At 58.0% G+C, this 25,333-nt stretch overlaps 8 protein-coding genes across 8 annotated transcripts; 5 read left to right on the forward strand and 3 right to left on the reverse strand.

Moving 5' to 3' along the window:
* Positions 1-725: 725 nt before the first annotated feature.
* On the reverse strand, positions 726-5,579 carry ACO1O0_008217 (ABC transporter A family member; the record flags this gene model as incomplete). The annotated part of the gene is made up of 1 exon (XM_083197581.1): positions 726-5,579. One exon carries the CDS (start codon positions 5,577-5,579, stop codon positions 726-728), a length of 4,854 nt encoding a protein of 1,617 aa, XP_083047049.1.
* Positions 5,580-7,474: 1,895 nt separating this feature from the next.
* On the forward strand, positions 7,475-8,577 carry ACO1O0_008218 (class 2 aldolase adducin domain-containing protein; the record flags this gene model as incomplete). The annotated part of the gene is made up of 3 exons (XM_083197582.1): positions 7,475-7,613; positions 7,686-7,930; positions 8,008-8,577. 3 exons carry the CDS (start codon positions 7,475-7,477, stop codon positions 8,575-8,577), a joined length of 954 nt encoding a protein of 317 aa, XP_083047050.1.
* Positions 8,578-9,373: 796 nt separating this feature from the next.
* Positions 9,374-10,431, forward strand: ACO1O0_008219 (histidinol-phosphatase; the record flags this gene model as incomplete). Its single annotated transcript, XM_083197583.1, has 3 exons — positions 9,374-9,535; positions 9,602-10,144; positions 10,207-10,431. The coding sequence occupies 3 exons, from the start codon at positions 9,374-9,376 to the stop codon at positions 10,429-10,431; spliced, it is 930 nt and encodes a 309-aa protein (XP_083047051.1).
* A 388-nt stretch (positions 10,432-10,819) lies between these two features.
* Positions 10,820-14,323, reverse strand: HOS3 (histone deacetylase; the record flags this gene model as incomplete). Its single annotated transcript, XM_083197584.1, has 2 exons — positions 10,820-11,860; positions 11,912-14,323. 2 exons carry the CDS (start codon positions 14,321-14,323, stop codon positions 10,820-10,822), a joined length of 3,453 nt encoding a protein of 1,150 aa, XP_083047052.1.
* A 798-nt stretch (positions 14,324-15,121) lies between these two features.
* Positions 15,122-17,600, forward strand: ACO1O0_008221 (uncharacterized protein; the record flags this gene model as incomplete). The annotated part of the gene is made up of 4 exons (XM_083197585.1): positions 15,122-15,130; positions 15,228-15,303; positions 15,383-17,451; positions 17,508-17,600. 4 exons carry the CDS (start codon positions 15,122-15,124, stop codon positions 17,598-17,600), a joined length of 2,247 nt encoding a protein of 748 aa, XP_083047053.1.
* Positions 17,601-18,216: 616 nt separating this feature from the next.
* ACO1O0_008222 (ClpP/crotonase-like domain-containing protein) lies at positions 18,217-19,068 on the forward strand (the record flags this gene model as incomplete). Its single annotated transcript, XM_083197586.1, has 1 exon — positions 18,217-19,068. One exon carries the CDS (start codon positions 18,217-18,219, stop codon positions 19,066-19,068), a length of 852 nt encoding a protein of 283 aa, XP_083047054.1.
* Positions 19,069-20,713: 1,645 nt separating this feature from the next.
* On the forward strand, positions 20,714-23,106 carry ACO1O0_008223 (T6SS phospholipase effector Tle1-like catalytic domain-containing protein; the record flags this gene model as incomplete). The annotated part of the gene is made up of 2 exons (XM_083197587.1): positions 20,714-21,002; positions 21,062-23,106. The coding sequence occupies 2 exons, from the start codon at positions 20,714-20,716 to the stop codon at positions 23,104-23,106; spliced, it is 2,334 nt and encodes a 777-aa protein (XP_083047055.1).
* A 252-nt stretch (positions 23,107-23,358) lies between these two features.
* Positions 23,359-24,837, reverse strand: ACO1O0_008224 (FAD-binding oxidoreductase; the record flags this gene model as incomplete). Its single annotated transcript, XM_083197588.1, has 1 exon — positions 23,359-24,837. The coding sequence occupies one exon, from the start codon at positions 24,835-24,837 to the stop codon at positions 23,359-23,361; it is 1,479 nt and encodes a 492-aa protein (XP_083047056.1).
* Between the last annotated feature and the right edge of the window lie 496 nt (positions 24,838-25,333).

Below are 25,333 nucleotides of genomic sequence, written 5' to 3' on the forward strand. Positions count from 1 at the left end.
GTGCTTACGCCCAAGTTGCCGCTGGTAGACATAAATAACAATGCACCGGTGTCAGCCTTCAACATTGGCACTCCATGAAGAGATCGTATACTCTAGCAATATTCTACTGGGACTGGAAATAAGCTTGTTCAGAGATCAATAATAATGATAACGACCCATTCTCTTGATTTCAGAGGGATATTACACCATCTGATTCCAGTTGTCAAGCTGCTAATGTGTTTTATTTTGTCCACTTTACGTGTCAGCCAGTGAGTGACTGTTTAAGCTCTAGCCAACAGCAAATATGGATTAGGCTCAGGTACAGATATGTGGCCGGTACAATTTAGATTTAATAGTCTCAAAATCCAACCGAGTACCTACCTACCTGTACATGTAAACTTTTAGATATATCCCGGTAGGGATGTTGTAGCAGTAGAGTTCTATAGAGTATGAATGAAGATGCTTCCTTATTAACACCCGGCGGTGCCTATCAACGCCAGTCATTGCTAGTTTAACCGAACTGCAATTGCTATTCTTTAAGATCAAGATATAAATATTCATCTATACGAGTTATTGAATCGTACTTCGTATCATACCATTAGATCCACCTCTATGATCAACAACAAGTATCCAACACCGCAGGTCCCTAAACCCCCCTGGTAGTATCTAGAACCAAATTTATCCAAGTAAGGATATACATCACACGAATCAAACAGTATCACACATTCCTGCTCCTTCTTCCCGCCCTAGGCCAAGACCAGAAGCTTGCGCAGCTTGAGCCACATCGACTGCCTGGGGATCGCCTCTTCCGAGTAGCCCTCCTCCTGTACATTGTGCTGCCCGACAATCGACAGGAACACGTCGTTGAGCGTCGTCGGGCTGACGCTGTGGTGCTCGATTCCCAGCAGCTCCTTGTTCTCCTCGAGCATCAGGATGAGCTGGCCGATGGCGCTGCCCTCAGTGCCGATATTATTGTTGTTGTCGCCGTCGTCGTTTTGGATCTCCCCCTGGTCCTGCTGTCTCTCCATGCGGGCCCGCTCCCGCACCGCCGAAGCAGGCACGCTGAAGCGCATCTGCCCGTGGTACGTCTCGGCCTCGATGCGCGCACTCGGGAGCAGGTGCATGATCCAGGCGCGCATGCGCTCCATCTCGGTGGGCGTCGAGTAGGGAGCCGTCTTGCTGATGAGGTGCACGTACAGCGAGTCGCCGAAGCGGCTGCGCAGTGAGTCGACTTCGCCGACGGCGAGCATGCGGCGCGCCAGGATGCCCGCGCGGCTGGCCAGCGCGTCGGCCTCCTCCATGCTGTGCGTCGTGAGCAGGATGGAGCGGCCGGGGACGACCGTCTCCAGGGTGCGCCACATGATGCGCTTGGCGGCGGCGTCGAGGCCCGAGGATGGCTCGTCGAGGAGGATGACGGACGGGTTGCCGGTGAGGGCGATGCCGAGGGATAGTTTCCGCTTGTTACCGCCAGAGAGATGCGGGCCCATGGTGTTGATGAAGGCCTCGAGGCCCACGGCGCGCACTACAGCTTGGACCTGGCGCTCAACGTCGGCGATGCCGCGGAGGCGGGCATAGTGGCGCAGGTGCTCGAGGACCGTCATGTTATCGAGGGCATCGAACTGTGGGCACACACCGAGGTGGGAGCGTGCTAGGGCGCGGTGGTCCGTGACGGAGATGTTCTCGACAAAGACGTCGCCGCCATTCCTGCTGGGCTGGAGGTCGCCGCGGATCAGCGAGATGGTGGTCGACTTGCCTGCACCGTTGGGACCGAGCAGGGCAAAGACCTCGCCGTGCTGGACGCCAAACGTGACATTGTCCACAGCCGTGTAGTTGCCAAAGACCTTGACCAGATTCTTGACCTGTAGGCCGTCCTCATTTTCGTCGGCGTGCACGCGCACCTCCGCATTTGCGGCATCCAGGTCCTCATCAGGACGCCATGCAGCTTCTGTCTTGGTGTGCTTCTTCTTGCGCGTCATGAACGAAGGCAGCTTGTTTCCCGAGTCCTGGTATAGGAGTAAGAGGAAGAGGAGGATGGACTGGACAGTCAAGTACAGGATGGGTCCGCCGTAGGCGTTGATGTGGCCCGGGTAGCTATAGAGCTCGTAGCCGTCGCAGGCCGTGCCGTACAGGTTGGTGCCCACCATGAGGGCGCGGGACATGGAACCGATGGGGAAGAAGAGGGAAATGACGTAGTGACCTATTAGAATGTTGCGGTCCACGACGGGGACAGGGGAGGAGCTGATGATGAGGAGGAAGGCGATGAAGTAGATGGCAAAGCCCACGAGGTTGTAGACAAAGATGCCGGCAAACGTCGCCAGCTGGCTCTCCATGAACAAGGACCACGTGTAGGCCAACAGGATCGTGCATAGGCCGTAGAGCAGGAAGACGGGGAACAGGTAGCCCTCCATGTACCAGATGTCGGACCCGACAGCGTAGGCAATGGCAGCGGCGATGAAGGCCACGGCAAAGATGGCAAAGTCAAAGGAGAGATGCGACACCCACAGCGGCAACGAGCGGACACCGCTCGAGTACTGCAGGCCGCGGACGCTGTTGCGCCGCTCGACGTTGGGGTAAAACCCGAAAAAGGCCGGTGCCACCGATACAGCGATGCAGAAGAACGCCATGACCATGAGGCTCTTTGCCAGACCCTCGGGGACGTTGCTGTCGAACGGAAGGTACATGGCGTTGATGGACACGTTTGTCCGCATTCTGTTGAGGTAGTTCTGGGCGAGGAAGCCGGTCATGATGGACGATGAGTTGTGCTCCACTGTGTAGACAATGGTCGGGGGCGTGTCCTTGGTGCCAGCCCACCATCCTCCAGGGTTGACATCCCTCCGGTTATCCTCGACGAAGGTCTGCAGACCCGAGAAGGAGTCACTGTACGCAATATCAATACCCGGGATGACGCCAACACCATCCCCGAGGAAAGACTGGACGGAAGATTTCGGGCCCACGGCGATGGTAGCATCTTTGAACAGGTCCGTGTACTCGCTCGTGTCCGCGTCGCTGCTCTGATCCGCGGGAGTGCAGCCATGGGGCTTCTGGTCCTTGATGAGCACATGCGTGGCCGCAGCAGCAATAATGGGGATAAGGAAGGCCACGACATAGGGAATCCAGTTGGTCTTGAGGAGCGTGAAACGCTTGCGCAGGAGCACGGCCGTCTGCGTCAAGAAGCTTGTCTGGCGCCCCGAGAGCAGCTCGAGACTACCGCCCTTGGCCCCAGCTTTCTCTGACTTGAGCTGTGCACTCTGGTCCCGATCCGCTGGGTGGAAGCTAGCGCCGTGAGACGACTGCGTTGCCTCGCCCGTGACCTCCTCGGCGACATGCAAAAAGACATCTTCGATGGTCGGGCTCGACAGCCGGTACTCGAGCCGCGCGGCCTCGAGAGCGCGAATAACATCGGCGGCAAGCTGCGATGAGGGAGTCGTGTATTCAATATTGGTGGGGGTAACCTTGCAGGAGACGCCGTCGACGCTGGGAGGGTTGCGCACATTCTTGGCGTTGAGGACGTGGACGCGGTATCCTGCGCCTAGCCTGTCCTTGAGAGCCACGGGGGACCCCTGAGCACGCAGCGTGCCCTTGGACAGGATGGCGATGTCGTCGGATAAGAGGTCAGCCTCGTCAAGAAAATGCGTCGTCATGATGATGGTACGGCGTCCACGCTCCGAGAGCAGGATGTCCCAGATCTTGCGGCGCGAGAGCGGGTCGATGCCAGAGGAGACCTCGTCGACACAGCAGACGGCGCTGCCGCCCGTGAGCATCATGCCCAGCTGCAGCTTACGCTTCTGACCACCCGAGAGGGTGTGGGACTTTGCCGTGCGCTTCTGTGTGAGGCCGACGGCCGCAATGAGCTGGTTTAGCTCCTCCTTGGTGGCCTTGGCCTCGGGTGACTTGAGTTGGTTGAAGATGCTCAGATGCTCGTAGACGGTGAGATCATCCCACAGCACATTCTTCTGGGGCGCGATGCCAATGCCGCCCGAGGCATCAATGGAGATGCTCCCCTGATTGAAGCGACTAATGCCGGCAACAGCATCGAGGGTGGTGCTCTTGCCGCTGCCGTTGGCACCCAGCAATGACAGGATCTGACCGCGCTTGACCGATAGGTTGAGGTTGTTGACGGCCACGGTCGGGGCGCGCGGCTTGACGATGAAGGAGAAGATGCGGCGGATGAGACTAGGGCGGTAGATCTTGGTTAGACCAGTGATCTGGACGGCATCCTCGGGTGCAGCCTCGGAGGCCTGGCCCTTGTACACCTTGCGGCTCTCGGCGGCGACGCCGTGGATGCTACGCTCGAGGAAGGCAGCGATGACGGGGTAGATAAAGAACTGGGCACCAAAGAAGATCCAGTGGGCAATTCCAGGCAGGCTAGACCTGGTATCGGGGGGCGCGTGGAGAAGATCAGTGGCCAAGCCCTCCTTCTCGAACTTGGCAACATAGACGAAGAAGAAGATGGTGTTGCACGGCGCAAAGAGCACACTCAGTATGGCGACTGCAGCGGTCGGGGGGTTGGGAATAGCCTGGGCAACAACAGCCAGCAGGATAACTACAATGGCATTGATAGGACCCGAAAGCTGGGCCTTCTTGAAGGGAGTTCCACCAACAATGGCCTGGGAGGTCAGGGCCAGGCCGGCGAGGATGTAGAAGACGAGGATGACGCCAACATTGGTATTCTTCCAGAGCATGAAGCGGGCGACTATGGACGAGGCCACCCACCCGGGGAAATAGGTCAAGACATAAGAGTAGAGAAAGGACAGCATGCGGGCGAGCTGGGGCTCCCAGTCGTAGGCGGAGGGCATCATGGCGTCGATGAGCTGGGAGAGCCCCTTCTCACGCTCGGTGGCTATCATGCCGGGCAGACGATAGACGAGGCCGTAGAAGATGACAATCATGGTGATGCTGTTGTACTGGGTGAAGGACTTTTGGTAGTTGCGGCGGATACGTGCGGCGCGCTCGCCCTCGGTCTCGGCGGTGAAGGGCCACTCCATGGTGTTGCCAAGGTCTGTGTCGTCGCCGTTCTGGCGGGCAATGGCCTGGTCAACGGCGCGCTGCAGTGGCAGGGTATAAAGCTCGGCATCATTGTTGTTCTTCTTGTACTTGAACTGGCGGCCCAAGGCTGGGTCGCCGCGAAGGGTATAGTTCCAACCGGGAGCATCGCCCTCGTCGGGGGACGAGTTGAAGACGACAGCGCCGAAGCAGTTGGAGGCGCCCTGGTAGGAGGACCGGCAGGTGTAGCCAATGTTGTCGTCGGAGGCGAGGGTAACATTGGTCTTCCCGGCGGCAATGACATCCCCAGACAGGGAGTTGATGACGGCTTCGATGGCGCCTCCAGTGTGGCCATTGTGGACAAAGACGACCGTGTCGCGCGAGCTGTCGGCGTCGGCCAGAGCCTGGCTCAAGGAGCGCAGCTCGCGAGGCTGGGGGATGCCATATTCGTCCCTGGGCCCACCGACATTCTGCAGGATACCCAGGTAGACGGCGAAGATCACGGGCAGGAAAATGGCCGTGTAGAGGGTCGAGGTCAAGTGGCGGCCGAAGAGGATGGTCAAGTTTTTGGTGGAGAGAGTGTTGGTCTGGCTCCAGAGGGTCGACTTGCGCGCCATGGTTGGGGTTCTGGGCAGTGGGGATGGCCAGAGGGCTCTGGGGGTCGTTCTCACAGAGCTGAACAGTACGTATCCAAGAGATGTGAAATGATCCCCTTCACCAACCACAGATGAACAGCGGATGAGGATTGTTTAAGAACAAGACGAGATCCTTCAGCAATGTCTCACCTGGGAGCCCAGGAGGTTTATTGAAGGGAATCATGGCTGTCAACCTCGCTGCTCTGCAGTCTGCAGAATCCACGGACCCACCAGCGTCAATCTCACTGCGCTGCTTGCACATCCATGGATGGATGGTACTGGCGATCAGGGCCCCCCTATGCCCTGTGCCCTTGTGCAGGTGTGCCCGGTCACTGTGGTGTGCTCCAGGGGACTAGTCCAGCGTGCTGACGACCACTGCCACAGGGAGTGACGTCTTCTGGGTGAGCACTACAGATTTGGCGCAAAAGGCGTTCTGTGGTTGGCTGCTTCGCCTCCAGCTCGTCCCAAAGCGGCAAAGACTGAACGGCCATGCCACAGCGATCAGCAACCAGCAACGAGTTAACGACGGGAATCTCCCATATATAGCGGGCACCAACCTGCAGGTCAACCTTAATCCATCCATCTCAATAGGTACCTGTTTTGACTCTGATTCTGACCCTGTTGACGCGAGTACGTTGGCTTGGTCAGAAATAAAATGCTCCCTCAGAGAGCCCTCTTTGCCCGTTGCAGCTCCATCTCTCGATCTCTTCTAGAATACCCTCCTCCAAGATGAACCCATGGCCGTTGTGTCCAATTTCCATATGGCTCGCTAAAGTACGCAAGGTACATAAGAGTACGCGCACACGCCGCGCACCATACACGTCACGTAAAGGCTTCACTGTGACTGGTCGGCTCGTTTAGCCCCCAGGCACAAACAGTGAAAGCACCGGGCTCCACGCCCTGAAGCGGCGCAGCACCGTGGCCCAACGGCGCCGCTTCCATCCACCATGGGTCCCGGCCCGGAACCGTGGCTTCGTTCAAACCCCCATCATCCATCATCTTTCCGCGCACGGCCGCACCAGCCTAGTCGCTTTGCGCGTGTCTGCCTCGCATCTTCAGCCCTACGCCCGGAGTGCTTCGGTTTCTCTCTGGGCTTCGCCTCGCCTCTACGGCTATCACCGAGCCGTTGCATTCCGCCACTCCATGCAATATGGCCGGATGGCCAACAGTGTGAAGGAATGCCGCATATCCGGGCATCATTGTACACAGCAGCCATCAACCACCAACACAGGAAGCCTTTTGATTATGCTTAGCCCATGGGCATTCCCGCTGTGGCCGAATCGGTCCGTCTAGCTAACACCCAGCCCGTCTTGGCCAATGAGGAATTAATTACCTATTTTAACCCGTGCCACCTCATCAAGTGATTCGAGTCCGCGATGGGTTTCCCCGCGGCGATGGTGGCTCCAGTCCGGTCGCCAAACACGGCCAAGTTTCCCGCGGGGTTCTTCTCCAGACGGGGGGAAACGCCGCGCCGATGCCGGGACCCGACAATACTAGGAAAGCCGGAGCGACATAGTATCTACCTTGCCCAAGTGTGCTTCTTATGGCCAGTAAGTAGAGGCGACAGTGGGCGTGACAATCGCCAGAGATAGCCCATTGAGGCCTTATCAGCAGCCATCGAACAAACGCCCTTAATTTGACACGATGCACTGCAAGCCAGCGACTATCACAGGCTCAGAGGCTCTCAGGCTCTCGGAGACGCCGAGTCCGCCGCCACCAACTCCATCTTCCCCTCTTTAACTTCCACCGTTATCTTCGACATCATCAAACCACCAGCCATCCTAAAGATATTAACAAAACTTGGAGTCTGGGTATTCCTCGACTTAACTAACTTGCAACAACCCGCCTTCTTGCACCTGTGATAGCCAACTTACACCATGGCCCCCGCAGCCTCCTCCACCTCCACCGTCGAGCAGCAGACGCAGAGCCCCGTCCTCAAGCTGCGCAGCGACATGCCTGCCATGCCAGAGGGTACCGCCCTGGCCGATCTATGCCGTGGGCCCAACCCTCTACGAGGTGAGTTTAACCCCGTCAACGGGATGAGAATCCCATCTATGGAGAGTACAACCAGGCTGACGACAAGTCCAGGAATCCCCACCTTCGCCTCGCACCAGGAGCACCGCCAGCACATCGCCCTCCATATGGCCGCCGCCTTCCGCAACTGGGCCCGCGTAGGCTTCACCGAGGGAACCTCGGGCCACATCAGCGTCCGGGACCCGGAGTACGACAACCTCATCTGGATGAACCCCATCGGCAAGCACTTTGCCCTGCTCAACGCCGGCGACATGCTGTGCCTCGACATTAACACGGGCAAGATTGTGGGCGGCAACCGGGTAGGTACACGGATAGGAAACCACGCAGTCTTACTAAATTCCTAGGACCAGCTAACGAGTAAACTCCTACTTTATAGACCCGCCCCGCCAATAACCCGGGCTTCTTCATCCATTCCGAGATCCACAAGGCCCGCCACGACATCGTCTCCATCTGCCACGCCCACTCCATCGCCGGCCGCGCCTGGTGCGCCTTTGGCAAGCCCCTAGACATGATCACCCAGGACATCTGCGACCTGTACGGCACGCTGGCCGTCGACGGCGAGTACGGTGGTATTGTTACTGCTGAGGAGGAGGGCAGGCGCATCGCCAAGGTGCTCGGCCCCAAGGGCAAGGCCGCCCTGCTGATGAACCACGGCATCGTGTCCGTGGGCAGCACCGTCGACGAGGCCAACTTCCTGCTAGGGCTCGTCGACCGCAGCTGCGACATCCAGCTGCGCGTCGAGGCCGCCTGCGCCGGCAACCCCGCCCTCAAGAAGCAGATCATCGAGCATGAGGTCGCCCTCGCCAACGCCAAGATGGCCGGCGAGAAGCACTGGCTGTACGAGGAGGCCCAGCCCGACATCAACCTCGAGATTGAGCTGGGCGGCGACGCCATCAAGAGCGGCATGGACAATATCAAGATTGACCTCGAGCTGTTGGGTCAGTAGATTATCTAGTACTAGTAGTAACGTACACACATGTGCATATACAACTACTAGTAGTAGCAGTCCACGTGCCTAACTAGACAGAGTTGCCTTTCAAAAAGCTTTCAAAAAGCAAAGTGACGAATTCGAAGCGATTGTGAACATGTTTAGGTTACCTTGTAGTATACGGCCCACTATACGACCAACTCTCCTAGCTATTGCATCATCCATATATATTGGGGGTATAAGTCACCGCTATGTTCATAGGCCTGGGAATAGAATTGACGTTGCATAAGTAAACTCGCTGCCACTAGTTGGGCCTCGGTCGACAAACACGGCTACACGTGGTTCCATTGTTTCGTCTCTGTAGACCGTGGCTTAAACTTTCTCTCCAGTCATGAAATATTAAGCAATTATTACATGGCCCAACAGTTTAGGTACCAACCACACCGAATCTTGCAAATTTAATCAGAAAACCACAGAAGCAAAAGAAAATATTCAAATCTCTGAACTATTCTTGCGTCTTTGATGCCTCGGCCCAAGCACTTCACGTTCATCCTGTAGGGTACTTTGACACACCATCTCCAACTCGGACCCCGCGGCCCACGACGTGGGGCTAACAGCGTCACAGCGTCACAGATTCACTCGCAGTTGAGCTGCCCCGCGATCTTGATCTTCTGCCCCGCGGTCAAACTTTGGGAGCTCCAACACCACCTCCAACAGCACCTCCCCGGCCTCAAACATATCCTACTGGGAACACTTGCAGCAAGGAAACCTCCCTGGGACTGCTTCACCGCAGACCGGCCGACTACTGTCCACAATGGCCTTCACAATGCACTCCCACTCGGGCCAGTTCTGCCCCGGCCACGCGAAGGACCAGCTCGAGGACATCATCAAGCATGCCATCTCAATCGGCTACAAGACCATGGCGCTCACCGAGCACATGCCCCGCTACGACGACCGCGACCTCTACCCCGAGGAGGTAACCTCTCCCTTTCTCCCTCCCTTTTCTCTTTTCCTCATTTATTAAACTGACAAAACCACCCAGCGCGACGACCCCAACCCCTTCTCCACCCTCGCCGCCCGCCACGAGGCCTACCTCGTCGAGGCCCAGCGCCTGCAGAAGCTCTACGCCGGCCAGATCCACCTCATCATCGCCTTCGAGGCCGAGTTCATCCGCCCCGAGTACGCCGCGCGCGTCTCCGCGCTGGCCCACCCCCCTTGCGTCGACTACTTCATCGGCTCGGTGCACCACGTGCACAGCACGCCCATCGACTACGACAAGGCCACGTACGCCGCCGCCGTGGCCGCCTCGTCGCGCGGCGGGTGCGAGGAGGGCCTGTACGAGGACTACTACGACCTGCAGCTCGAGATGCTGAAGGCGCTGCGCCCGCGTGTCGTGGGCCACTTTGACCTGATTAGGCTGCTGAGCGAGGACCCGGCGCGGGACGTGAGGAAGTGGGGGGGCGTGTGGGAGAGGATACTGAGGAACCTCAGGCTGGTTAAGGAACAGGGGGGTTGGCTGGAGTGTAACAGCGCGGCGCTGAGGAAAGGGCTTGACGAGCCGTATCCGTGTCGCATCATTGCAGAGGTATGTTCGAACGGTGCTACGATACATGCAGTGGGGAGAGATGCTGACCTCGATACTTGCAGGAATGGCTCAAGATGGGCGGCAAGTTTACCATGTCGGACGACAGCCACGGCATCGCCCAGGTCGCTACTAACTACTCCCGCGCGCTCACCTATCTCGAAAGCCTGGGTGTCACAGAACTGTGGACGTTTCGGCGGACGCCGCATCCGGGGACCCAGGACGGCTCCGGGGCCGAGCTGGAGGAGACGGCAGTCCCCATTACGGAATTTAGAAAGAGTTTTCCCTGACCGGGGGGAGGGGGGGGGGGTTTATTTATTGCAAAATTTGAGCCGCAGTGTGACTTGCAAAGTGTCGCGAAGCTATCTTGATACCATTTCCATGATATACAATATAGAAAGATTCCAACAAATCTTTGGAAACAGGGGCGCCAAGGGAAGGGGTATCATATCATGCAACAGAGCCAAACCTCCGTGCCGCATCCACGAGTTGCGAATGCGCAAAAACTCCCACAAAACAAGAAACAAAGAGAATCCTGCCTGCTCGCCGAATGAAGTGAACCCTTCTGGAGCAATCCTGACTCCGAGCGGAAAAGTATTAAGAACTAAAAATAGTAAGGTTATAAGAGATATATCGTGGGGCGAGCTGGCATCACTTGGATGGCATCTCGTCAAGGTTCTAGGCTGAAGAATCGGCTTCTGGCTCCTGAGGCGGTGGTAGATTTTTCTTGGTAGGGGACTTTGGCCGAGGAGCGAAGGGGATGCTGCCGGGCGTGTAGTGAAATAGATTGTCGTGCCTCTTCACCGGGCTGGGCGTCGCCGCGGGTGTGTTGGTGGAAGGGGTGGGGACGTTTGGCGGGAGCCACCTAATGGGCTCGAACTGAGCAGCAGCTACCGGGGTCGGACCCTCTGGCTGATATGGGATGAAGACGTCTGGAGGATCGCTGCTGGGCTGTATAGCAACCTGTGGGATAACAGGCGAGCTAGCTGGCAAGGAGCTGCCACTGGGTTCGTTGCTAGTGATTTCGGGTAGCGTCTGCTCATAGTCTTCCGCAGCTGCTCTGACGGAGGGCGGGTCTGTAGCGGCTGACACGTACCCGGGGTCAGAAGCCGGCAGTGCGCTAGGCATCGGCGGTCCAACGCCAATTGCATAAGACGGGAATGCACTTGGTAGTTCCATGGTAGGGGAAACGACGGGGGTTGACATCCCCGAACGGGTCGACCTACCTTCAGAAGGCGTGGCCGCTGAGCTACTTGCTTCTGCACGTGCTCGTTCTCTGGCTTCCCTCTGGGACTGCGTAATGAGGTTGATCTTGATTTTCTTCATCCCACTCGTTATCTTCTCCATCTCATCATTGGTACTGTCGGCGGCTTGCGATTGTTGGTCAGGTGTTGTTGATGTCTTTGCGCTGCTGGGGGCAGAGGCGGTGGTCTTTTTAGGACCACGAGTGCTTTTGGTGGCAGTGTCCTTGCGTGCCGGGGCTCTTGTCTTCTTCACTGGCAAGGTGCTGGCGCTCTGTGATCGCCCAGCCGCGGCTAACTCTGGCCTTGCCGTGGTGTTGGAGGCGTTCCAAGCACTGCTCATTTCGCTAGAAATTGGCAGCGGCGGCGCCTCGTCAGTCGGGCTGATCAACGCTGATGCCCCGCTTAGCCTCCTACTGCTCCTCCTAGCGGACTGGGGAACGTTGGGAACAGCTGTCCTGGCGCTACGAGGCGTTGCCTGGACACGGAGATTAGCATGTATACCGTCATGGACCAGATAAAGAATTACCTTTGCTGGAGATGCCGTCGTGGTTGCCACAGTCTTACGACGATTCTTGGACAGATCCTCCTCGTCAATGGGAATAATGGGCTTGGGCTTCCTGCCACGCAATTCCATTTTGGAGGTTGGTCGCTCAGGAGTGGTCACTGGAGTCGCCCCTATGAGAGTTGATTGACGAGCCTGGCGGGCCCGAGTGGCTTCAGCGTTGAGGTCTTCGGGTTTGCAGCTCTCGGTCTGGCGATCAGAAGGAATCAACAACTTGGATAGCTCGTGGGCTGCGACGGTCCAAGGAACTTCAGGTATTGGCTGTGGACCAGACTGGACCACCACCTTGTTCCCTGTGGACAGACCAGAGAGGCTGCGGCGCATCTTGACGGGGTCCGCGACCTTTGCTGTGGAAGCCTGAGTCGGGGATGAATAGGTCGGCGGTGTGGTCTGGCGGGGTTTCTTGGGAATTTCAACCGGCATCGCCAGGAGGGTCTCCAGCTTATCCAGCTCAGAGCTGGCCCACCACGATGGGTTGTAGGAGGTTGTTGATGGCAAGCCCGAATCATTTTCTGGGCCAGGTTCCTCGCTAACGGAGGCAATCTTCCTGCTCATATTTGGCCCGATACCATTGAACGCAGAAGATACAGATCCCAGATTCTGATCACCGGCCAGGCCACTCAGGTGGCTACAAGTCCCAGAGAATAGAGCCCTGTCGCTGTACCCGCCCTCGAGCACACTGATGACACGGCCATCGACGCCAAGACCCTCCTCGGTGGCAAGTTTGACCACGTCCTGGGAGAGGCGAGCGTAGAACTCGGTTGGGACGTTAACCTGATGCCGCTGCATACCTGCGCTCTCCCACTCGCTCGCGTCGAAACCAGCGGAGAAGAAAATGGCGGCCCTGGGCGCCTGGTTCAGAGCCTGCAGTCTCTGTGCCTGGTTCTTCAGATAGCAGCGGGTCTTTTCAAGAAGGACCGAGTACTTGGATTCATACAGCTCCCAGAAGTCCTGCTCTGTCTTCCATGATTGAAGATGAACATTCCACACAGTCTGGCCGTGGGCATTATCGATGCAGAGACTTGCATTCTTGACCTTCTCGTCGTCACCGCCTTCACAAGGGTACGAGTTGATGTCGTGCAGACTGAAGTATCCAATAGAGGTCTTCTTCCAAGGAGCCGCGTTCTTAGTTGCCGACATAGACCTGGAGTTGTGCTGCCATGCGATCGATTGCGACCCGTCGCCATGGTGCAGATCAAAGTCGATAATGGCCGCATGAGTGAGACCGTGGTTAAGAACTCCATACATGATACCGACATGAACGTTGTTGACCCAACAGAAGCCTGAAGGGTGTGAGGCGGAGCAGTGATGGCCAGGGGGTCTCACGCCAACAAATGCTCTACGAGGCCCTGGGCCAAAGACGGTATCGATGCCTTCGCAAACGGCACCTAGTGCACCCTCTATGGCATCAAGGGACTCGGAGCACAAGTAGAGGTCGCCCTCGTGGAGCCTTTCCGGCGCTGCTTCGTCTCCCCGGCTCCTTGGTCGTCGCTGTAGCTCTTTCCCTCCCATTGCCAGCCTCGACTCAGCAGACTCGCACATCGTCTTCAGCTCGTCCATCCACTTAGTCCCGTGCACGTTGGTGACGGCTGGGGAGAGCAGGGGCAACCTCCGCGTCGTCTTGTGAATGCGGAATGGGATGCTGGGAAGGGCATGGACGTCTAGCTTTGGGTGCAAGGGTATTGCACCTTCGCAGTGACGTTCACCCAGCCGAACATAGGCCATGCAAATACCAAGCACGCCAGCTCTGATCCGCTCGGGGCGTTCGACAATGGTGCTCAAGGCACTTCGGGATGTTCGCGGGCGCGAGAAGCGGTGGCCGTAGACGGCATCGTTCAGAATCACCACGGTCTGCGTAGGAGTACTTGACAGGGAGGCATGATGAACGTCAAGCTCGGCCTGGAAACAATCCTTTGCGATGCTGGCAGCCGTTATTGGTGGCTTCTCCGGCGCAGGCGACGGGGCGCTGTTGGGGAAGGATTTGGACGTCGGGGACATGATCTGGCCGGAGCTCGACCGTCGCATCGAGGACTGGGAAGACGCGGCGCCATTCGCCGAGTGTAGCGAGTTCATCGAGGCTTTCTTGTGGAGGCGAGGAGAGCTCGCCCGCGAGCGAGGGCCTCTGGAGGAGCTGCGTGAAGACACTTGCTGGCGTGAGAACGAGCTCCGGCGTGAGAGAGGCTTCAGGGGCGTCGATGGTTTCACGGAGAGCGGCGATTTGGGCGGTTGGGAGCCATCGCCAGCTGGAGACTGATTGGCGGATATAGAGAGCTTCTGGAGCGAGGTAGTTAAATCGCCATCGTCGGTCCTGGTCGTCTTGATCTTGGCAGGTGGTTGGCGCCGTTCAGGCTGCGGTCCATCAGACGGGGATGCCATAGCAACGACGGTATTAGACTCATGAGACTATGGCGGACGTGTAGTTAGATGGCTCTCGAAGGTATATGATCTTTCGCGTTCTCTGTTTTGAAGGACGGGCGCTGGTGTGAACTGGAGGAATTTGGTTGCTGCATGCCTTCCAGGCTTGTTTGGTTTGTTGCTAAGGAAAACATCCCACCTCCTTGGCCGTCACTGGGTGGTCGCGTCGCACCTGGGCACGCGACACGAACATCACGTGATGTATTGAAACGCAGCGCTGGCAATTGGGGAGTGGTGGATCTCAGGTCAAGTCATGGGAAATTGTATTTTCAGCTTCATCATGATCGCTTAGCTTGGAGGAAATTCACAGATGATGAAGCAAGCTGGCGGTGCCGTTTCTGGAGACGCCGTTGCGACTAGTAATACTACCCGTACCCGTATTCCAGAATGCTGACTAAGAATACAGTTCGCCTCCAAGCTCCAGGCTGAGCGCAGGCGGCGAATGCATTGGAGCAATGCACTGACGAGCCATGTGGGGGTTCATTTTTCTCCCAGCCTCACCTTCATGCGACCACCATCCAAACTGCCCTCGCTTGCATCACCGCCGGACAAGTCGGAATTTCGGACAGACGGACTGCCCTGGGACACGGAATACGTATCAGAGCGACAACAAACTTCCCTGCATAGACGCGACGAGAGACGTACGACAGCAGCGTCGCCAACTACATCTCCGGCTACGTTTGCGCTCGGTCGAGGCGTGGAATAGAGGGCGAGCGACCCAAGCTCGCAAGGGGAATTTTATCATGTCGTACAATCAGTATGGACGTGGTAAGTTGCCATCCAGGGCCGATAATACCCGCCGGCCCTTCACAATGACCAATTTGGTGTAGATAGAGCTGACATGACTTCCTTCGCAGGGCACCAGTACGGCGCGCCGCCAGCCTATGGCGGGTACCCGGGGAGCAACCCTCCTCAGGGAATGGGTGCCCCTCCCGGTCTAGGTGAGTTCTTTTGCTTCTCCCGCAATAAAGTTTTGACGCCTAGTGACGTTGGATCGGGAGAAACTAACATGCTCTACAGGACCTCCACCAGGCATGTCTCCTGCTCCGGGAATGGCCCCTCCTGGGGTTCAGCAGCATAACGCCACACAAGCTAATCGTCCAAGCGGCCTCCCTCCCAATTTCCAAGCGCCTGCGAATATGCCTAATATCAACTTCAACGCCCCCGTCATTCGGCTAGGTACGGGATCTGGAAAGCCGGGGACACCGGGCCAGGAAGCAGACAGATCGCAAACACCGAGCCATGGGCGGTCGGGCCTCGGCATGGAGAGGGGCGGCGAGCAGGGTAGGCAGCCCAGGGAGACTCCTCAGATGGTGGCGCCCCCAACAAACGAGGAAAAGGTGCGGACACTATTCGTACACAACATTCCTGAGAGCCTGAGTGCTGGCGATAGCATGGAGAAGCTGCTCGGCGCTGTGGGGAAGCTGAGGCGCTGGGACGCTTCTGCCAGCGTTATGGAGGAACATAAGGGGACCAAATTTGGCTTTGCGCTGTACGACGACCCCGAGTCCCTATCCATGGCAGTCAAGCTACTCCATGAGCAGACCGTCGAGGTCCCTCTCAAGCGACAACAAGCAGTGACAAACCCTCCCGAAGACGACTCATTCGAAGACATTGAGAAGGTGCAGCTTCAAGTCACCGTTGATGAGAGTACACTCAAGTACATTGAGTCTTACGAAGAGGACAAAGGGGACGATAGTGGATCCGAACAGAGGTTAGAGGCTGACAAAGCTGCCCTCAAGCGGGCCATTCGAGATCTGTTCTATCCCCCAGTGGGCTCTGTGGCGGATGCCGATGGCGATGTTGCCATGAAGAGCAATGAGAATGGCGAGAATGTCGAGGTGGTCAATATTACCCTGGCGCAGGACGATGAGCTGTCCGATATACCGGCAGAGATGCGAGAGATTGTCGCAGGAGAGATAGCTGCATTCCGCGAGCGTAGTAATCAGCGGGACATGGAGCGGCTGCGCAAGGAGGAAGAGATGGAGGAGATGGAACGCCAGCGCAGTGGCATGTCACGACCATCTCGCCTTGCCTCACCACCCAGTGGCGCAGGTGCTAATAACGTGCCGCTGGGTCCTCGTGGGAGCGTACCCAATGCGCCTTCAGGACCTAAAGGTCAGAACGGGCCGAACCGCGTATCCTTTGTCAACGGCGGGGTATCAAACGCGGAGTATTCGATGTACAGGGAGGACGACGATACTGACGCCGACGACGAGGAACTCTACAAGAGACATCAGGCAAAGCATAAGGCCGAAGCCGACAAGGCTTATGCTGAGGCGGAGCGAAAATGGGCGAACCGTGAGCGCTCTAGGCAGGCCGCGCTGGAAAGAGAACGGGAGCGCGAGAGGCAAGAGGCGGAGACGTTTGAGCGTAGAAAGCAGGAGCAGCTCGAACGGGAGAAGGCCTGGGATGATGAGCGAGAGGCTAGCCGCAAGTCGCACCCGTACTACCGGGACCATGTCAGCTGGGCTAGGAAACGGGACATGGACCGCGCGGATGAGGAGGCGCGGGACGAGGCTGATCGCCGCGCGGAGCACGAAGAGCGGAGGAGAGAGCAAGCTGAGTTGGAGCGGGCGCGTGGCATGGCCGACTCTTTCCTGGATCGCCAGGCTCACGAGATGGAGCGGCGGCAGCCGGAGTCGGTGTCTGCACCGCAGCCGTTCAAGCTCTCCCTCGGCGCAGCCGCACAGAAGGCACAAGCCTCGCGCGCAGGAGCCCAAAGGCGGACAATCGCCGAGGTGGAGGGTCTCTTGGACGACGAGGAGGCCGACCAGTCTACCAAGAGGCAGCTTATTCCCATCCAGTACGAGCCTACCTCTGCGACAGCTGGCATGACAGACGAGGAGATCTCACAGGCAGTGCGCTCGCTCGCCCAGGAGATTCCATCGGACAAGGAAGGCCTATGGAAGTGGGACGTCAAGTGGGACTTTATGGACGACGGCGTCGTCCGAGACAAGCTGCGGCCGTTTGTGGAAAAGAAGATTGTCGAGTACCTGGGCGTGCAGGAGGAGATGCTGGTGGAGACGGTGGAGGAGCATCTACGCAATCACGGCAATGCGGCAGCTCTGGCAGAGGAGCTGGAGGGGGTAAGTTCCTATTCTCTGACCTTGAACTCTGAACATTGGCTGACTGAATATGACAGGCACTGGACGACGAAGCCGAGGACCTGGTCAAGAAGCTCTGGCGAATGGTCATCTTCTACACCGAGTCGGAAAAGCGTGGACTGCCAGCTTAGTCCGGCCATGTCAGGAGGATGGATCGGTAAAGATTTCGGCAGATTGGGAACGTAAGGGTCAGCAGCGGCTTCGGAGCCTCTCATGTACAGTAGGAAATCCAGACGACCATGGCTGGGGGAGGTTGCTAATGCGAGGCAGCTTCAGCGATAATCAACTTGTTAATTTCATCCCGCCACGGCCTATTGCGGTTCGAGCAAACACCGATGGGCCCATGCATATTATTGAACCAGCGTGTGTTTCGTACTTTAATATTAATTGTGGCCTATCATCAATGCCTACTAACCATATTTCCGACCATATATAGTCCCGTATACCGAGCCCCGGTTCGAAAGTCATCAATGCCGAGGTTCGCAACCTCCAGCCGAACCCCCACTTGGGTCTTGGATCGACGGGATGTTAATAATTTCCCCGGAATCTGGGGTAGTAACCCACCCGTCCCGCCTCAACAAATCCACCAGAGGCTCAACCACGCCATTCTCCCCGCCATTCATTGCGTTCCATCAAGCGCACGGATCGATTAGCAAGCGCCGTCCTACTATGCCCCGTCTCTACCACACCAACGCGGGCTCTCGCTTCTTCACTGTATCACACACAACCTTCCCCCAGTCCGTCACCATGTCCCAGACCTTCGCCACAGCACCGCCCGCCGTCCCCGACACGGTCGTGTCCTCGCCCGCACCCCACGTCCTCCTCGTCACGATCAACCGACCCCGGCAGCTCAACGCCCTGCGGCGCGAGATGCACTACCGCCTGGACCGGCTGTGGACGTGGTTCGAGGCGGAGCCCGCGCTGCGCGTAGCAGTCCTCACGGGCAAGGGCCGGGCGTTTTGCGCGGGCGCCGACCTCAAGGAGTGGCACGACAAGCACCAGGACGGCGCGGCGCCGGACCCGGAGCTGGAGAAGATGGAGAAGTGGAACGACAACGGCTTCGGCGGGCTGAGCAACCGCCGCGGCAAGAAGCCCATCTTGGCGGCCGTCAACGGGCTGTGCCTGGGCGGCGGGATGGAGATGGCGCTCAACGCGGACATGGTGCTAGCGGCCGAGGGCGCTCAGTTCGGCCTGCCCGAGGCGAAGCGTGGGGTGGTGGCCATCGCGGGGGCACTGCCGAGGCTGACGCGGCTGGTCGGGCGGGCGCGGGCGTCGGAGATGGCGCTGACGGGGCGCATGTTCTCAGCGCAGACGATGCAGGCCTGGGGCATCGTGAACCGCGTGGTGGCCGGGGCGCCGGACGACGTCGTGGCCGAGGCGCTGCGGTGGGCGGCCGAGGTGGCGGGCAACTCGCCGGACTCGGTCATTGTCAGCCGCGAGGGCCTGCTGAGCGGCTGGGAGGCCGAGGAGCCGCGGGCGGCGACCAGGAGGGTCGAGTACGGCATCTATGCGGGCATGGATGCCGGGGAGAACATGAAGGAGGGCGTGCTGAGCTTTGTGGAGAAGCGCGAGCCTGTGTGGAAGGACAGCAAGTTGTAGGCGTCATCAGCACTGCTGGATGGTTCACAAATATCAGTACACCATCCACCGCTAATGGGCCAATCCAATGAGGTACGACATCTCCGCAACTCCCGAGATATCGTATGTACACTGGACGGATGAGCCACCTCGCCTAGTAGTGCCTCGATACGTCCGTGCGGCGTCCTTCCTATTTCGCACATAGCCCTGGGTGACGATACTAGGTAGTATACGTTATGTCATGTCCATGCACTGCATACCTAGTAGTAATAAACGTCCATCCGATGCGCGCGTGGTGTCGTGTCTCAGAGACATGCGAGCGCTCATGTGGTCCAGGCCTCGACGAGATGACCATGGTCCACGTACGAGTACTAGTAGCTACCCGTTAGCTACCCCGACGCTGGTTCATCCGTGAGCTTGTTCTCACTCCTTACCCCATATTAGGAGCGTAATGGGGTTCGTCTTGGCTGAGCAAGGACGGCTCGTGGGCGTCAGACTCGATGCGACGCTGTGCAATTGAATCTGGATCGGGGGTCTCGCGCACCAAGATTACAAACACAGGCTTTTTTACTGGGATGAGTATTCGTAGTATATACGGCTATCCGTACTTCGTGGTTATCGTATAACAACTCGTCCTAGTAATTATTACGAGGCGGTGGAGAATGAGATGGGCCTCTGAAAAAGCAATGCCTCCCCACGAACACACGCTCTAGTCCGCTAGCTGAGGGTTGCTCCTGCATTATCGCAATGACTGGCCACTGGTATTTTTGATTTTCTACCAGTATAATATTAGGGGCCAGTGGCGCCTCTCGCATCTTGCAGTCCGATACGAGACGAATACTAATACTCCGTACACTGCTACTAATAGCCAATGCTTGATAAATGATGGCTCGGATGATCGACGCGGTTCCCGCTGCAGACTGTGCAGAGATGCCAAAGAGCCCAAAAGGGCAAAGGGTTGACGGCTGAAAACCGCTGAAGTGGATGCTGGCCTCTAGCGTCCTGCATGGTCTGCACTTGCCGTCCACTGCCGTCCACTGCCGTTCACTTGTCACCCACTATCAGTCTTGTGTCACCCACTCTCAACCACTGCTGTCCAAAGCAGCTCGCAGCTCGCAGCACCGTCTCACCGTTTACGCAATGTCACAACTCGCAGTCTCGCTCAGGCCCTCAACCGCCGCATCTAGACCCCGATCTTGGCGATTCAGCCCTCTCGGGCTCTCCCACTGGGGAGAGGTTCTAAGACATTCCCCTCCAGCCTCCATGCAGACCGCCGCTGCCACTACCCGTCGCTGCCACCCCCCGCCAATCGCCCTCCAGCTGCCCCCCCGACCTTGGCCAGGATTTTCGTCTCTCAGCCGCCCACCGGCCAGCCTCTTTGGACCTTAACGGTCTAGTCTGTGCAATGGTGCCAGCGAGCTGCATTGCCTTCTCCGATGTGGCTTGTCGAGCCTCCATTTGGTCGGCGATACCGCCCTATCCTTGTTGAGAACGGACATGGCGTCGGGTGGAGAAAGGGCAGATTGCCTCATGAGATAATGAGACCGGCAGATGCGGCTGGTCCATGTCGTCGGTTGTCGACCGAGGAGATCCAACTCTCCTCCCATTGACCACTTTCGTCGCCCAGACCTCAACTGCCCGAGGTGTTCAGGCTACGTTGCCCGCCATGGACGCACGCCTCGAGCCCAGCTCGTCCTCTCCACGAGAGCACAGGAACGACTCCAGGAAATACCCCAGGCGCAATGACCCTGCCGAGTCTCTCAGGGCAGAGAACATGGTCGCCTACAAGAAGTCAGATGCCGGTCAGGCCATGCGATCCAGGGGTGTCCGGAAGCTGGTACTGTGCTTTGACGGTACTGGCAACAAGTTCCACGGCGATGATAGCGACAGCAACATCCTCAAGATCTTTAGGATGCTAGACCGCACCTCCGATGACCAGTATCACTACTACCAGCGTAGGTTGCCTTATCAGATAAACCCCGTACAGAATACCTTCTAACATGGTCTCTCACAGCTGGCATCGGCACCTACGTCACGTCTGGCTCCCTTTCCCAGACCAGTGTCCGCGCGCGCCTTAACTCATGGTACACTAAGGCCAAGGACTCGGCCGTCGGTTCATCCTTTGACCAGCATGTCGTCGGCGGCTACCGCTTCCTCATGCGCTTCTACAACACGGGCGATGAGATCTACATGTTCGGCTTCAGCCGCGGCGCTTACATCGCCCGCTTCCTCGCCGAGATGCTTGACTACATCGGCCTCCTCTCCCATGGCAACGAGGAGATGGTCAAGTTTGCTTGGAAGGCTTTTGCTCAGTGGCAGTGCCGCCAACAGAGCACCGGCGCCGACGACGAGGCCGCCGACGCCCAACAGCGCAAGATGTTCAACTTCATGAAGGGTTTCCGTGAGACCTTCTCACGCCCCGTCGGCCGCATCCAGTTCCTCGGCCTCTTCGACACGGTCAACTCAGTACCCCGCTTTGAGACGGCCTGGATGCAGCGCTCCAAGTTCCCATACACGGCCCGCAGCAGCGCCAGGGTCATCCGCCACGCCGTCAGCATTGACGAGCGACGGGCCAAGTTCCGCCAGGACCTCATGTATCAGGACAATCCCAGGGCCCGGAGACATCACAGGCACCACCACCGTCACCATCACATCGGCGACTGGAAGGGATGGGAGTACTTCAATATGTATAACACTGCTAGCCCTGACAAGACTAAGACCGAGGACCAGACCGAGAAGCAGCTGGGGCCCGCCGAAGATGAGACTGTTGTTCCTGGCAGTGAACCCGCTGGCCGCAGGCCTCAAGTACCACCGGAGAAGACGCAACAGCCAGATACGGTGCCGTCGCCAGAGCCCAAGCCATTCGAGGATCGGGGCCGCCGTCGAATGAGCACTTTTCTCTCCCCTCGGGTAGAAAACCAGCGCGGGAAGCCGCGCCGGGCTAGCGAGGCCCAAATACAGATGGCAAGCGCTCTCCAGGATCGTGATGACATGGCCCAGCGCAGGGCCACCCAGGCCGAGTTCACCCCCTACCGAGCCCGCTCGGCATCCCGACGCCGCCCCATGTCCCAACAGCAACAGGCGCAGGACGAACTGCGTGCTCCCTCGGACGTGATGTCGGACGGGTGCGGCACGGCACCATCTGATATCGACCCGGACTGGGATGACGACGTCCAGGACATTGACGAGGTCTGGTTCTCGGGCGGCCACGCCGACGTCGGAGGTGGCTGGGAGATGCTCCAGGACAGCAAAAGTGCCAGCCATGTGCCCCTCGCGTGGATCGTACGCGAGGCCATGCGTGCTGGACTGCCCTTTGACCCAGACAAGGTCGCTGAGATGGGCTGCGCTTGTGGTGCCGAGTGGGACGGCCTCAACCCGGCCAAACGCCCCGTCGAGCTCAAGAGACAACAGAGGCAGCAGAAGAAGCAGAGGAAGGGGGCCGGGCAGAACGCCCCCAACAACCGGCCTGGCATACCCGACATCCGCATGGCTAACGGCGGACATCCCCACTTTGCTGAGTCTCCCCCCCGGACCCAGGATGACGACGACGTCTCCCCCACACGCAAGATCTTCTCTTCCTCATCGTCTACCACCTCGTCCTCGGGCTCGGACTCTGACTCGGATGACGAAGACGAATGCAGATTCCACGGGCTCATGAGCAGCGCGCACACGGCCCGCATCCACGACTCGCTCGCCTACGGAGGGGGCCTCGGCGCCATCGCCGTCTCGGCCTGGAAGTTCATGGAGTACCTACCCTTCCGCCGCATGGACCTCAAGGGCGACGGCTCCTGGGAGCCCATCCGCTGGCCGCTGCCCCGCGGCGAGGTCCGCGACATCCCCGACAATGTGCGCGTCCATGGCAGCGTCATCCGCCGCATGAAGGAGGACAGGAACTACCGCCCAGGAAACCTCATCATCGGCGGCGGGGGACGAGGGGTGCGTCGGGCGCCGCCCGAGCATGGTATCGGAGACTGGATCTGCATTGCTGAGAGCGGTGATCCCATTGGGGAGATCTGGGTGCGGAAGAAGAATCCCGATAATATGAACGGGGGAAACTAAGAGTGTGGAAGGGGCCAGCTTTGCAGCAGGTTGTATTATCTTATTAGAACATGGGAGTGTGTCAAAGGTACATTCCAGTCGGTACCAAAATATCTTGCCAGGTAATAATACGGGGGCAACCTAAGAATACGCAGCGCTTTGCAACATCCCGACAATCCGAATACATTTCCCATACCATTCCTCGTATCAACCCTTGGCAAGGAAGCAATATTCGATCAGTGAGAGGGAGGCCCACCACCACTGGCTGGGTGTTTACGGCTTCCAACCGCCAGTCCGGTCACGGAACAGTCCCTCCGGATCATAGTCGTCTGACACAGCACGTGCCAGAGCAGCGCTTTCCGGCTTCAACCTTGCAAAGTAGTCCTGCCGGAAGAATCCGTAGTTCATAAACAGGGGCAGATAGACATCGCTGGGCAACGTCCCGTCCTCCTGCCACGCCAGCACCCTCTCTCGGACGCCCGTGTACGTGTCCTCCATGATGTTGGCCATCTTGTCAAAGGGGCCCGGAAGGAAGCTGTAGTTCATCTCGATGATGAGCTTGTCCGCGTCCGGCACGGCGCCGATGAGGTCGTCGCCCCTCTCCATGGCAGCGCGGGCGATGCGCTTGGGGAAGGGCTGGTAGGCGATGGAGGCGATGATACCGGGGACGGCCAGGGTGGTCTTGGTGATGTCGCGCCAGTGGGAGTGGATGCTGTCAAAGACCTTGGTGCTGTTTTCCTCGGAGGGTAGCGGGATGGTCTCAGTGGCGATGTGCACCGTGGAGGCCTCGACGACGACCCAGTTGCTGAGCTTCATCATGTTGGCGTACGAGCGGACCCGGAGGGTGTTGAGGAACGGCCCGACATCAGTGAAGTTCTTGAAGATGTTGTCTGGGACGTCGACTCCGTCGTAGAAGATGAACAGGATCCACGTATCAATGGCATTGAGGGTGGCCCGCTCCGCCGTTACAATGACGGCGGCCTTCTCATCCTCGTTGTACTCTGTAAAGTCGCGGACAGCCTTGAGCAGCTTCTCGTCCTTCTCCTTGGACCGAAAGAAGACCAGGTTGCCACCGTAGACATCCCCCTGACGGTATGTCTGGAGGGTATACGATGTTACGATACCAAAGTTGTTCCCGCCGCCCTTGAGGGCCTTGAATAAATCAGGGTGCTGGTCGGCCGATGCAGTGACAATGGTGCCATTGCCGAGCACGACCTCGTACTCGATGACCGAGGACGCAGACCAGCCATACTGGGTAGACATGTAGGACAGACCGCCGCCGAGGATGAGGCCGCCTATGCCAGTGTTTCCAATGCGCCCACCGACAAACGTCCAGCCAGTTCCATCAAGCTCGGCAGAGATGCCATCGAGGCGATTTCCGGGCCCCGCCTGCAGCACGCCCGTCTCTTGATCTAGCAAAACATGGTCGAGCCTGGCAGTCGAGATGACAGGGCCGCCTTTGACACTAGACCAGTATTTATTGGGATTGTGTCCACCAGACTTGACAGCAAAGTTTTCGTCTGTTTTTTTGAGGATCCTGACAACGGCGGCAACTTCTTGCGAGGTCGTGGGGAAGATGATGCAGGAGGGCTTCAAGAGTGTGCAAGACTCGGACCAGTATTCGTTCTGTTCGATCGTGTACGCCAGTTCAAGGGGGCGGGCGACTTCGACCGCGGTGAGTTCCTCGACGGAGGAGCAGGTGTCGCCCTTGGCTAAGGCTGCAAAAGCAGCGAGGACTAACAGGGGGAACATTTTGTTGACAAGCATAGCCAACGAAAGTGTGAGAGTGTAGATCTTTGATTTACGGACCGCATAGGAGAATCGATGGCTCACTTGCGCCTCTTGTAGTCCCAACTGCATGGTCCCTCCTTTGAGTGCATGTTGTCTCTGATTCACTGCATGGTGTCTTCGATTCGGTGTATGGTATCTCCCACTCCTCGTCGTAATAGCTCCTAGGGGCAACAACACCAAGTGGGCCTCGTGTTAACCAACTGTGCTGGCGTGCATGCTTATTCAAGACACAGGCTGCAGGGTAAAGAAACTAGTTAGCTGATGTATACACCTTTGGGCATTGCTCCGGGTGTGAAAAAGCCCGCAGCATCATAGGACCTGGTGACAAGGGGAGCGGACGGTTCTTGAGGAGGGTCGCGGTAGGACCCTATTCGATGAGTGTATCAAGACTCTTGAAGTGATACGGCCTGTTCCCATCTTGGAAAATTAGTATCCATTGGACTGTCAGCTGAGGTGG

Source organism: Amphichorda felina (genome assembly GCF_050947745.1).
Source record: "Amphichorda felina strain 45539 chromosome Unknown scaffold_8, whole genome shotgun sequence".
Lineage (NCBI taxonomy): Eukaryota > Fungi > Ascomycota > Sordariomycetes > Hypocreales > Bionectriaceae > Amphichorda > Amphichorda felina.